This window comes from Aspergillus chevalieri, chromosome 2 (assembly GCF_016861735.1).
Source record: "Aspergillus chevalieri M1 DNA, chromosome 2, nearly complete sequence".
NCBI lineage: Eukaryota > Fungi > Ascomycota > Eurotiomycetes > Eurotiales > Aspergillaceae > Aspergillus > Aspergillus chevalieri.
This window is the reverse complement of record NC_057363.1, coordinates 3,948,627-3,962,676: the sequence shown is the minus strand read 5'-3', so window position 1 is coordinate 3,962,676 and position 14,050 is coordinate 3,948,627. Positions and strand designations below refer to the sequence as shown.

At 48.3% G+C, this 14,050-nt stretch overlaps 3 protein-coding genes across 3 annotated transcripts; all 3 read left to right on the top strand.

Moving 5' to 3' along the window:
• Positions 1–1,420: 1,420 nt before the first annotated feature.
• On the top strand, positions 1,421–2,203 carry ACHE_21353A (uncharacterized protein; the record flags this gene model as incomplete). Its single annotated transcript, XM_043275427.1, has 1 exon — positions 1,421–2,203. The coding sequence occupies one exon, from the start codon at positions 1,421–1,423 to the stop codon at positions 2,201–2,203; it is 783 nt and encodes a 260-aa protein (XP_043134417.1).
• A 2,689-nt stretch (positions 2,204–4,892) lies between these two features.
• Positions 4,893–8,260, top strand: ACHE_21352A (uncharacterized protein; the record flags this gene model as incomplete). The annotated part of the gene is made up of 6 exons (XM_043275426.1): positions 4,893–4,914; positions 4,963–7,344; positions 7,403–7,434; positions 7,506–7,538; positions 7,619–8,036; positions 8,103–8,260. 6 exons carry the CDS (start codon positions 4,893–4,895, stop codon positions 8,258–8,260), a joined length of 3,045 nt encoding a protein of 1,014 aa, XP_043134416.1.
• A 638-nt stretch (positions 8,261–8,898) lies between these two features.
• Positions 8,899–10,542, top strand: ACHE_21351A (uncharacterized protein; the record flags this gene model as incomplete). Its single annotated transcript, XM_043275425.1, has 2 exons — positions 8,899–9,837; positions 9,901–10,542. The coding sequence occupies 2 exons, from the start codon at positions 8,899–8,901 to the stop codon at positions 10,540–10,542; spliced, it is 1,581 nt and encodes a 526-aa protein (XP_043134415.1).
• Between the last annotated feature and the right edge of the window lie 3,508 nt (positions 10,543–14,050).

Here is a 14,050-nt window from a genome sequence, read left to right as displayed (position 1 = left end):
CATATGCGGTAACATTAGATCGTGACGTGCAGGAACGCGTCGCGTCGAGTCGCGTCAATGCGCGTTACGCGACGCGTTCGCGACACCAGCGTAGAAACCGGACATACGACCAAGTACGAGATTTGATGGCGAGAAATGATGTAAAATAGATATCAACGGCGTGATTCGTGAGGGGTAAACCGGGTTCTGAAATTAAAGGCGACGAGGTTTTTATATCATAGTGCTTCGAAAGGCGTTGTGGTCGTAGGATAGTCGTGGAAAGGCACGAGACAGGCTTTGCCCTTGTGTAGACGTAGGACGTGCGAGTCTTTTTTTTTTTTTACGAAATAGGGAGTTGTTCTGAGATAAAGAAACTTCATTGGTTGCTTTATGAAAATTGCTTCAACGAGATGCGACCCAACACGACCCTCTGTACAGTCCACTGTATGGTATCCACTACGATTGTGCACCGAAATAGAACAGCGTTGACTCTATTGGTAATCCTGCCATTGTCCTGAATTCCCAAGCGCAGGCCAAAGAAGCCCTCGGAACCGGACAAAGATGTCGCGGGCTGATCAAAGCGAGTCTCATCCCTCCTAGAGGCCGTGGCCAGTGAACAAAGCAGGAGCGAAATTGGGCAGAGTCATGATCGAAGAGTAGTACTCGCTCGTGGTGTCGACGTTGTCCGTAGACTTTTTTGGTGTCCTTGCATGGTGTCTCCTGTGCTGTCCTTGACTCCCTTTTTCTTCTCCTTTCTATTTGCTGAGGCAGTGTAGGAATACAGTTGTCAGGTAGAGGCGCATAGTGCCCAAGGCAGCTGGCCCGTAGGCATTCAAAATATAGGGCGTTCCCCCCCTCAGAGCAACCTTCGAAGGGCACTGAGTACACATTCTCTTCCTCTTGCTTCTTAGGCTCTTCCTTCTTTGTGCCAGATGAGGGAAGGAATCTTTAGCCGTTCGTCAGGCACTGCTTCATTGTCTTGTCAGATCTTTGTGACTGTTTCTGGTTGTGTTATTTTGCAGTAGCCGTTTTGGGCTCTCGCTTCGCCGTTCCCGGCAACCACCCGCACTAAACCGCTTCCGGCAGCCTCCTTTTCCGGCTTCTTATCGCTCCCCGCCAGTGTTTCTTCTCCCTCATCATCCTCTGTCATTCCCCATCCTCTTCTTGCCTGACATCTCTTCCTACTCGTCGCATCCCCCCGGACCACGTTCAGATTGGATCGCATACCGTTATTTTTATATTCACTCAAGTTTCACCATCATATTGCCCATCTCGCTCCTCAAGACCCCTTCCGGCGCAAAACACACAGTCGCTACCCTGCGCGCGCACACACAACAATACCCGACAAGCCTTTTCGCACCCCAACAACCCATCCTCCATCCATTATCACTCGATCGCTCGCCTTCAACACGAATAATATAACATCTCGTTGCTGCGCAATATGTTACTCCCATCAGCGCTCTCATGCGATGTGCGACGACCATCGCGCTTCGCCACCACCCGTCTCCTCTCGACTCCTCCCCCGTCCGACGACGAAGTTCCCATGGGCAACGGTCTGTTGGGGACCTGTCGCGCATTACAGTCTCTACTCAACGGGTCCCCAGCGCCCTCTCCGCGACGTTCTAAGCCTGCGCGTCTGCAGAGTCCAGTTCATCTTCGATCCACGCCGTCTTCTACCCGGTCGCGACGAATTGCAACGCCTTCGTCGCCTGAGCGGACACCGCAGCGTCGTCCTCGTGGTGTCAACAAGCGGAGGCGCGACAGCTATGAGGCGGATGAGGATCTTAACAACAACACCCGCGATGCGACTACCGACGATCGCAGTGCTTCGTGCGATCGGTTCTCTACACCAAAGCGTCGCCGTCACGCTCCCTACAATCTTCCATTGGGCTTGTCGCAATCTGATTTCTATTCGCTGAACTCTCCACCCATTACCGCGTCTCCTTCATCCCCTCGTTACCAGAATCAACAAGACTCGTCCGCGCAACAACCATACAACCCCGATGCCGTCCTTCCGTCAATAGAAGTAATCGATGACTCAACACGGTCAAACCAATGGACAGCAGAGGACGACCAACGACTCATGGAAGCCGTCTTCGAGAAATTCCAACTATCAAAACAACAATGGGACGAATGCGCACAGAGCATAGGCAAAGACCAAGTCAGTGCTGAGCGACGATGGCAGGCTCTCGTCGGGCAAGGCAATATTGGTTTGCGGCGATGATGGGCTGTCCGCCATTGATTGGAACGCTGGTCGTTTGAATCTTTATTTTCGACATCTGTTATCTTATCTACGCTTGACGACTAATTTCCTTTGTCATGTTCTCTGTGTTATGGATTATGCTTGATTATGTCGATATCCTGTCACCAGTATCTCTGGCTGAATGTATTATTATACTCATGTCTCTCTGCTTCCATGTTTCGGTTTCTCTGGCTCTTTTCACTAATTCTACCGTCTGTATTCCCACCATTCTGTCTCTACTTCCCTAAGTTCTTGTGATTGTTTATGGCCTCAATATCATTTACCATGTACTCTATTCTACTTTGGTTCGGAATTACAATCCATCAACGGTTCTTGAAGATCCTTGTCCGTCTAAAAATAAAATAAGCTCAAAGCAACATACGATCATGCTGTGGGGCAGGGTACTTGCCTCAGGCTTCCTACCGCTTAATTGTATTAATTGATATCGCTATGCGTACTATTAGTTTGAACCGGGGGCAAACTACCATATAGGAGTGAATGCTCATGAAGGGATATATGATTGATTAATGAGAGACTAAGCAGTGAATGGTGGCTGAGTATAGAGAAAAATCAGACGAGAGGCTCTTGTCTTCTCATCCATCCGTCTCATCTCGTTCTCATGGACAACACTGCCATCGAAGCAAATATTGGGTTGCCATTCTGTTGACATGGATATTAAACTCAATCGGTATCGAATTAATCCCAGAGTATTCTTTCTCATCCGGTGTTATCAAACACAATCTCCTGTCGTTTCGACGAGGAAGACATGATTCCGCCATAACCAAACAAAAAGAAAGACGCCTTTCGCCACCGCAAGAGACCGCTCTTTCATGGTTTCTGGCATGATAGTCTAAGTGAGTTACTGTCCTGACAGACGGCTCTCAAAAGAGACTTTATGGGGCATCTTCCAATCCAAACATTGGCAGTTTGCCTGGGGCAATATCCGAAACCCATTCGGATGACCAGTCCGTAGCCCCTGTCGTTTGTCACCAGCCTCATATCAGACCATCCTTCTCGATACAGGCCATTCACTTATCGCAGTAGGATTTATATGTGGGATTCACTTTGGGCACTACAGAAAAGAATGGGTGATGGATTCGGAGAGGGTATGTGGCACGTCCATTTCAGGTACGCTCATATGGGCCTATCTTTTAGATGGTTAACTGACGGCTATGGTAGAACATGTTGCTTCAAAACAGGCAGCCTGTATTCCGGTTTCAAATTCGGCAGTGAGTTACATTGTGTCTGTTGCTGGACAAAACGCTGAACTATGGAGACAAATCGTCAAAATCTATGATAAGCGAATAAGATGCACCGTATGCCACGCCGACGAAAATAACTGGAACTCAGACGCCGTGGAGAGTGTACTAGAATGAGGAAAAAAGGACAAGGTCGTACGGGTCAGAAAAACCTGTAAGTTGTCATCCAACCCATTATATCAAGTCATAGCTAACAGCAAACAGACAGGCGAATCTCTTGAACATATACCTCCTACCAATTCTACAGAGAAAAACAATCAATCGAAAGATTGACTACTCACTGACGCTCTCGATGCGGAATGCTAATGTATAAAGCGCCAAGTTGATCAGATTAGGCGACCGTTCAGAAAACTTCGCGTTGAAGGTATTGAATTTATTACCCATAGTGGCGATGAGAATCCATGGAACACCGGCGTTATTGAAGACATACTGAAGATAGTAGCGAGACAAGGAAATAGTAAAATTACAGAACGTGTACGTTGTCATACACCACTCACCACGGCATAGCTGACGGCAAACATACAATCTTAGAGTTTCAATCGTCGCCTTGCGTTTTACTCGACACAATCTTGACCATTAGTTGAAAGCACAAAGGCAAATCGCAACATCGACTACGTACTCGCGTTGTCAACTAAGAGCCCTGGCGTACAGTCTATATTTCGAGAACTCGCAGACATCGAAGAAAAGCTCTGACCTCACGGCATGGGTGGCGAATATGCGAACTTCGGCATCATAAAATTTGCACAAGCAAGTATAAGAATTGTAAGTGACTATCCACCGCTCGCCAATGCATAGCTAACAGCAGGCAGCCAGGCACAGCTATTGCAACCAGACTTATTGCCAATAAAACCAATAAGAAAATCGACCATGCACTGGCGCTTTGAATGAGAACACAATTCACTCAGGTGTCGTGACATGGGGCCACCTTCAAGACGAATGTGCGTGGTGCTCGCAGGAGAAAGTCCGATTCTACAACCAAAGAACGTGTAAGTCGTCACTTGGACTCATCGAGGTGTGTAGCTAAAAGCATACAGGCAATCGCGGAGTTTCAACCTGACTGGCTACCAACTTTACTGCGCAAGCACAAAGGAAACAGAAAGTCGGCAGTACATCGATGATCTTCTCGGTGGCATAATCTCAACACTGTCGTACTATGGTATCTTAGAAATTATGGATCTTATACGACCTCTTGGAAGCCTTTGTTCTGTGACGACATTATGCTACTCCATATGAAAGACTGGGCCGCCAATGCTTCGGTATGCAATATCAACAAGAGTGACAAAGTTGGTGCAGGCTATGCAGCAGAGATGACTGCTTATCTGGATATTTTGGGGTTGCGTCCTATGCCTGATGAGGAGCTCCCTTTGTGATTAAATGAAGCCTGTGAGGATGACTGGTACGGATTCCAAAACATGTCTCTCAACGCAGGACCAAGTGAGTTTTCTTTTCATGATGCTTTATAGACATTTCTAACAACTGTAGATCTAAACCAGAACAACGAAGAATGTACTGGAACGTCCGAATTCTGCTGTCCTTCGAAATCAACGCTCAAAAACTGCGAATGGGGAAACTGCGGTGATTCCTGCCCGGATAACAAACTGCTTGTCACACGCCGCGACCAACTCTGGACACCAGGCCATGGAGACGTCGACTCCCAAGAGTTCTGGTGCTCTGGAGGTGAAATGATGAGCATGTGCTGCGATCCTCCCAGTGCAGCTGACAATGTACCGGTTGATCCGGCCGATCTGTTCGAGTACCCTGATGAAGACAACGTGAGCTGGTACGATAAATCCGAGCCGGCAGCGAACAATGAAGCATCTGATATTGAGGACGAGGATCCGTTCGCTTTTGTTATGATTGACGGCGACACTGATGCCTATGATCAGTCGCTGGTTGATCAGTGGTCGTTCCTGGATGATAACGGTGGTGCGTTGCATAGCAAGCGTTCCTCAACAGAGCACAACTTGTTTGGCTCGCGAAATGATACATTTGACAATGTCGAGGAGAAATATCAAATCAAGTGCAACAGTTTGCTAAGGAACGATACTTCATGTCACTCGATCTTCTCTGGAGGTGCTTCGAATACGATTGCCAAGATGCCTTCCAACGTCGGGGCTTCCGGCCCTTACGCACGAGTCATCAGTCTGACACCTCAAGGATCGACAACCAAGAGAAGCAATGTGCTTCCTCGACCTGCCGACCAGGTCTATGACATGAAGGTCGACTATGATCTGGGAGCTGCTGCGTCTGAATCCAAGGGCGACGTCAACTTCCGCGTTGACTATACCAATCTGCAGGAATACTGGGACAAGGTCACCGACAGTCCAGCCAAGCACAAGAAGAGATGGTTCGGAGACTTCGACACATGGCTCGAGAAAGAGACAAGCATTGTTCAAGACGAAAAGGGTTATCTCCCTCTCACATACGAGGGCGACGCCAAACTTCTGGAATTGACACAGAACTGCTCCGGCGACAGTCCATACAAACTCGACCTCGACGTTAACATGAAAGTCGGACTTCACGCACAATACGCATACTATTTCGAAGGAGCCATCCTGCCAACTCCCAAGCTCATCGCGGCTTATTCGTACTTTTCCGTCGAGCCTAGTGCAGATATTCTCTTCCAACTCAGTAGAGAAGCTACCTTCCAGTCCACAACTGGCGAAGCGGACCTGATCGAAGACATTCCGTTCTCCGGCATGTCCATCAAGGGTCTGATCGACATCGGACCAGCGCTGGCAATCACCGGGTCGATAGACATCTCTCTCACCTTCGCGGGTGAGCTTCAGGCTGGTGTCTCAGCCAACTGGAAGAAAACGGAGATCTACTTCCCTCAGGATTTAGCTGGACAAGATGCCACAGTCAAGCCTTCCGGTATCAAGCCTTATCTTGACCAAGATGATGAACCTGAATACTTGATCACTCCCGAGTTCGAGGCCTCTGCCACCGCATCGGGACATATCAATTTCAACCTCACCCCCAAAGTGCGATTCGGAATCTCCGTTCTGGGAGGAAAGCTGTCTGGCGGGTTTGTCACTGCCGGTGTGGAAAATACCATCAGCGTTGGCTTTGACTCGAGCAGCACGACTGGTTTCTGCTACTGGGCCGATTATCTCTATAGTCTCTTTGTTCAAGCTGAGGTCAAGTTCCCCGGCGACCTGACATACTGGGGCTCTGACAAATTCGATCTCGCCTCGCCAGACGATCCCATTACTCTCATTGACAAGTCTTGCGTCCCCTGGGAGAAGAAGGTCACTATCACGCCGAGAGACGACACCCCTGGCGATGCGGACTTGGGCGAAAACTACGACTCCTTCGTAGCTGGTGATATCGCCGGCGCCCCCGACACCAAGAACGACGGCGAGCCCATCTTCAGCGCGCTTCTCGCATGTCCCGGAAAGAACGACACAATCCCAGACGATGCGTACTCGTGTAGCTCTCAATCGTCGTTCAAGAGAGCCGTTTCGGGCTGCTCTCTCCCTCCGGCTCTCTTCTACAACTGCGACTATTTCCCCGACCTGGTGGTAAACAATAACAACCAAAACACCAACCAGAACAACCCAACCCAGACTCTTACTGGTATCTGCAAAAATGTGAAAAACTACCTCGACGGTCATCAAAACGACCCTGGCGTGGGATCAAACTATATGCTGCTCACATACTGGAAAGGCTCGAATAACCCGGCCAATACTAACAGAAATCAGGCCTGTGACAGGCCAGGAGGTCCAGGAGACCAATGCAAAGAGCTTAAGAAGTCACTCTGGCCTCAGGCTGTGCAGGATGCTGTCAATAAGGACAAAAACCTAATCAGAGCGAAGACAATGCATGGATGGACGGATAACATGTCTTGTGACGAGTTTCCTTGTGAGTTGCCGCTCAAGAGAGAAAGAGAAGAGAACAATCTATACTAACACTGTCATAGTTAACGCCTGCCACCAGGGAGGTGCTGGAGCTGTAAGTGTTCTGCTTTATAAAATCCCAATCATGAGTATACTAACATCCCCAGGAAACTGCCTGCGCACCAGCCGCCCAGCAATACTACCAATGGCACATCAACAGTATACTTTCCAAGATCCGAGACTCGGAAGCGGCCACTTCCCCTCTCTAGCATACGTATACTGACTCGATTTGTTCAAAGGAAAATGGCGGAAACCCGTGGTCAAATGAGGACTACTACAAAACAAAGGCCAACGACGTCCGGCTATTCAGCACAAATCTCTACTTCTGGAGCCAAACGGGCGACGACATCGGAGGTCTAGGAGGGGCATTCAACCCCAACGCGGCAAATGGCAACAACCCCAGCATCAATCCCGGATTCAAGATGCGATTCGTCATTGGTGGCGTTAACCTGCACAGTGATCGATTCTATATCAGCAAGAATAAAAAGGGGGCTAATGCGCTCTGCGTGGCGAGGCCGTCCCTCGTGGAAGTCGATAATACAAACAAGAACATCAAGACCCTTCCGGTAAAGCTATGCACCGTCATCTTCATGACCGCTGCGGACTTGACCAAGCGTGGTCTGGATCCGCGTAACTCAAATGACTGGATTGTTGAAGGTATGTTGACTACCTATTCATTACTTTACTTTTCCTTCTTGGAATCGGTGGCTAACTAGTTTGCAGATGTCATCTGGCACGATGATGAGGATCCAGAGGATCTCACGGATGCGTTGAAACAGCTGGGACTGGCTGGAGATGAGGATGATGACAAAACGCCTGTTGTTTCTAATGGCCATGCCCGAGTGCATCTTGGCCATGGGCATGGACATGGCCGTCATTGATCGATTCGCCTTGTCCTTGTATATCTCCTAGATATGTCTCAAAAAGGCTTTTTTCTGAGGAAGAAAATTACAAAGAATTCGGTTTCGAAGATAAAAATTCGCCCCTGAGGTAACGTGGGTGCATAGCGAACGACGCACCTAAGCAACACCATAGGATTATTCACCATTGTAATTTGGCCACAACACAGAAGATCAACTAAGTCTACTCGGAATTATATCCATCAAATACCTCTCCTTTTCCTGACAGGTGCGCGCGTTGTGTCCAGGCTTGCCGCAGATACCACAATGTCGTTCCCTTGCCTTCGCACGCTTCGAACTATCGTCCTTCATACGGATTTTCTGAGCTAGTTGGCAATCTATATCTACTTGATCCAGAATACTTTTCCCAGACTGCAGACTTAGTATTCCTCCATGCTGTGTATGTGTTGTCTTTGCGCTCCGGTGCTTGCTTAATATACGCCCCTTAACATAATCCTAGCGCGCTATTCTCTATCGCTGTCAGCCTTAAGACCGACAACCGTTTTAAATAGAACATCAATCACTCCCGAATTCAAATTGTGGCTTCTTAACATAATCCTAGAGCGCTATTCTCTTTGCCTTTTAGAGCGTTATCAACTTTGACAGTGTTTTGATGCGAAATGGACTCCCAGCATATCTCCACAGTTATCGCCGCGTTAGTCAAAAAGGGCACCCTGGCCCCCGACGCTATTCTCGACACACTTAGCCAAAGAATCAATGACTTCGGTATCCTAAGGGGCGAGGAATTACCACATCTTCGCAAGAATTTCAATTCTCTCTGCACAAACGACAATGGAACTGAAATCATCACCCAGTCCGCCTTCATCTCATTACTTCAGACCGCCGGAGTCCTGCCATCATCCATGGCACAAGCAGGTGCTCTAATTTACAACAGCCTTCTATACCTCTCTCAAGCGCCATTCTATGACTCCCTGCCCTTGCCTACACACTTGACATTCGGTGGCCTCCTCAGAGCACTTGTCTGGACCGACTCCGAACGCTCCAGACCTGTCTATGAAGAAAGCATTGATACTCGAACCAGAGCACCAGCTGATACCCGTCGCCTTATCTTCCAAAGTCTCGCGACAACTCGTGACGGCAGGAAACTGCCCTTTGATGCGGAATTCGCGAGGGTGCAGGCTGAGCGCAGGGCGTTTGATTTCAGTAGTGTATTGAATGGGGACAGTTGGAAGGTATATGCCAAAACAAATTATGACGAGGATGGTGATGAGATGTTCCATGATTTGCTTGATGTCTTATATGTCGTTTCCCAACCCCCACAGGTAGGGCGGGGTGGCGTTCCGCGAGATGGGTTCCGGGAGTTTGCTAAGGAATTTCGTGGAGAGCAGCCGGAGCGTCTTCACAATTTGAGTATCCCGCAGGATGAATTTCAGACTTTGGTGAAGATGCTTTTGGTTACACAGTTTGGGAAACCAGTTGCTCAGATTGAGCAAGATGCCGATCTGGATCGTGTTGCAGATTGCATTGTTAGAGTGTTTGCTCAGGTTCCGGGTATGGGTATTACCTGGGAGATGTTTGATCAGGCCATCAATAAGACGGTATGTCTCGCACGCTCTCCTGATTGAAGGGTTTGATAGAAAGGAACTAACTGAAGAAAATAGCCGGAGTTATTCAGAGGCTATCACCGCCTCCTATCCTCTCTTTACAAGACGTATGACGAGAACGACACCAAGACCCCTCTAACGCCACCTAAGCTAGGCAGCATAGCCACACTGCCTGTTTTGTCTCAACTGGGAATGATTCTCATTGAGACGCTGAGCTTTCCCAACCTTCAGCTACACAAGCACTATGATCTTGATGAGAATATGTTGACAACAAACGTTGCTGCTCTTGCAGAACAAATTACCACAATCCCAGCTGAAGAAGCTGTCATCATCCTCCTTATTTCTGGTCGCCTTACACACACGAACGAAAAGGTGGTTTTCGGATATCACCTCCCATGGTATGATTCCTCTGATAAAAAGGGAAGGAATTACTGTCTCCTGTTCCAACTAAGCCCCGTCCACGATATGTTCAGAGGTTATAATGCCGAGCGGCCGGGGTTTAAGATCGACGACAACGGGAGCCTTATTTTCGGAGAGAAAGGGAATGGAGTGGCTTTGGTGTTGGAGAGGGAGCTTAAGCGGATGACAATCTCTCACAATGCCTCTTCTGGGAATGAGATTTATGGTGCGACGTCTTGGAGGGGAGATTGGGAGATGGATGTACAGGTGGGGGAGATTGAGATGTGGCTTGAGGTGTGATGTAGATAAAGGCTCCAGAATATATATTTAGCCGTGCTGCGGATTTGTGGCTACCGTCTCATGGATCGGGTAAGCCATGAAAACATGCACTGTAGGTACTGTTGTAGTCAAGAGCCGAGTTCATTCTGGCTGATTAGGCCGCGGGCCCATGCTTCCTCAATGTCATGCACCAGTGCTGCCGCCAGGTCGGTAGCTGAACGACGGGGGAGAGACCCGAACTGTTGGGGTGGAGGACCTTGTGTTTGATGGCTACCCAGGCAAGTCGATGGGCTATCAGGCGTTCCAGTGCTTTTCCCAAGGTGGAGAGGAGAGCAATCAGTCTGTACGAGCATGGAGCTACCTTCCCTGGCTTGGGAAGGGCTACCAGTAGGGCTTGGCGGAAAGGCGTGGGATGCCATCCGGTTGCGATGCAGTGTTTGTATAGGGCTGAGATGTGGGGCCCTAGAGCTGGCCAGGCCTTCTTCAGGATAGCATTTGATATCTCATCCTGGCCGGGTGTGCTGCTTTTGGCTCGGAAAATGGCTTGATGTGCTTCCCCTGTTGTGACGTCTGGGAATGGGAGAGTTGCCTCAGGGTTGTCACAGTTGATGAGGATATCTTCTGTGCAGGCAGCCTTCTGGAGGAGGCTTTTCACCAGGAGCTCTGCTTTGGCGTTGGCAGTGGTGTGAACTCTATTACCATCTTTGAGGGGAGGGGTTGGAAAGGACCCTTCTGTCCTGTTCCACTTAACTGTTTTGAAAACACCCTGGCTGTCAGTGAAGTTATCTATCTGTGTGCGCCAGTAGTGTCGCTTTGCCTGGCGTGTTTTACGGCGGAAGTTTCGTTGTGCCATTTCACGTTCTGTTGAGGGGCTGTCTGGGTCCTGTGAGGCTTTTCGGAGGGCTAGGACAGCTTCCTGGCACTCCCTATTCCAACATCTGTGCCCCGATGGGTGTGAGTAGGCCCTTTTTGTGGAGACCTCCAGGGCATTAGTGATTGTCTGGATAATTGCTGTGGTGTATTTATCTAGGGTTTCTGGTGCAAGTCCTGCCTGGGGTGGTGGAGGCCAAGAGAAATAACTACACAGCCAAGGCTGTGAGGAGTCGTCAAGGACAGCCTGGGCCGGGTTGTTAGCTTCAAAAAATAGGACAGAACCCGGAAGATTTCCTGGTAGATCAGAATGAAAATCAGAGGATACCATTGTCAAAATTTGTGAGTAGTAGGCGTGGCCAACTGAACACGTCACCACGGGGTTCACTTTCTCATACCACTTGTAAAGCGATTTGCGATAGATCAGCACTCAGCAGCAAGAGGCATCCCGACGCGTTGAAATGATCATCTGTTTTACCAGAGCGCAACACGCTATTTCAGGTGTAAATATGTGGAAATATACGTATTTGACATGAAATCCCAAAATATGTTATAGGAAGAACCTGGTAAATGCAAGAGAAAGAGGTGCTTCTCAGGTAGAATCGACATCGATATATCGCTGTTCCGAATTGCTGGAAAATCGCTGTGAATATATATACACTCACTACTGCATGATTCGATTTGAACTAGGTGGAAGTTCTATACTGCCAATAAAGCCTCGAACCCGCTCCATATAATCAGAAGTAAACATGCCAGGACATAATACATATGAACAGAACTTTTTTTTTATTTTTACCGATTTTTATTTGGGGATTTCTTTGCGTTTTTGTGATGGAAATGTTCGATGTTTAGAAAGTACTATCCTCGAGGGTTCAACTGAAAGCTGGAAATCATGCTTAATCAATCGTGTCGTATTGTAACTAGTCACTTTCACTTTTGCTTCTTGCCAACAAATTGTATCTAAAAGCGCTTTGAATAGAGATCATTGGCTTTTTTTGAAGAATGAGACGAATTGTATAGAACGAACGATTGTATAGTTACCGAGAAAAGTTTTCGGGATTCCCATAAAAAATCCCGGAAAAATCCCATAATATGGGAGTCGGGATGGGATTCTCCCATTCCCGGAAGATCATAAATCTTTGTCCCCATCCCGTCTCGTTTAAAGGATGGGAAAATCCCATTCCCATTGACTCGTCGGAAGGAAATTCTTATCTCCCATTTTTTCCAGAAAAGTCGTCCCGATTATCCCATCCCAATGGTCAGCCTACGCATGAGTACAAGTCCAAGACAGAAACGGACATGGACCAACTCGAATGGTGGCCAGGTAAACAATTTATTTGAGGATTCCCCAACTTCGGAAGATGGGCAAACTTCGGAAGATGAGCATTTAAGTGGCTCAAACAAGCGGACCAAATCCATCAAGACCCGCGAAACTGCAAACATGGAAGATTTGACTGAGGTTCCCCACGAGTGTACCGAAGAAGTATCTCCCAAAGATGGAGAAATTTATGAGTGGTTGGCCGAGGTCTTTTGTTCATCTCGTGGATTTGAGATGGGCGATGGGCACTTTCAACCCTTCACTTCTTGCCACAACAATGAGAAAGCAATCTGCGAAGTGGCCCAATTTCACGCTGGGATATATTAGTGACATAATTACCATTGTTCACCGGTTTATCCTTGCGGCTCTTGAGGTTGCATGCCTTGATCAGCGCATTGGAAAACTTCGCTGTCCAAATATCAGGATGCTATAAAGCAATCAAATTTTATCCTCAACATTGAGCGAAATGGCACGCCCTTGGCATTGAATCATTACTTCAATGACTCGTTACAGCAATGGTAATTGACAAAATCCCACATTCTGCTTTTTCCTTGACAATACTAACGATATTCAGCCGAGTCACTTGGATCCAAGCTCAGCTCGCGCCTCAAGTTCTCGGTGACTGCAAGCACGGAGAAGTAATTCGCCTCCGCGATGTATTATTATTATTATTTAATCAAGTTTATTGTCCATACCGAGCCCTAGAGCTATGATAGACCATGATTCATGGACTCGAGGCCAGCAGCTATTCTACAGTCTCTTGTCCCTATAAGTTGCCGGGACAACACTCCCTTTTATAATCTTTCCGATCCTTTTCCTCGCCCCAGACCGCCTGTATGCGCAGGGCTTTTGAGCACAGTGCTCTCCTTGTGTTTTGGAGCAAGATGGGTGTGGCCTAGGCTGACTCTCAGCCTTGGGCTACCCTCCCTGCTACCCCTCTCCTGTTCTAACTGCTTCTTCCAGTGCTTCCAGTCCCCATTCGTCATCTCTTCGGGCCCTTTCTGCCGTCTGCTGTAGGTGCGCCCGGGGTAGAGCTATGCTGGCGCTGGCTAGGAGTTGTAGCAATGCCCTTGTAGCTTTGGGCTCTCCTAGGAGTCGTCCTTGTGGGTATTCTTCTGCCGTAGTGGGCCTCATAACTCCGTCTGTCTCCAGGTCCTTGTAGAGCCTGTTTCGTTGGTGTCGCCATTCCCGACATTCAAAGAGAAGATGGTGTATTGTCTCCCTTGATATACCGCATCCCTCACAGGTTGCATCCTCCCGGACCTGGATCCGATGTAGGTATGTTCCTATGGCTGCATGTCCTGACTTCAGTTGAAAATAACGGCTTGCTAGGTGTTTGGG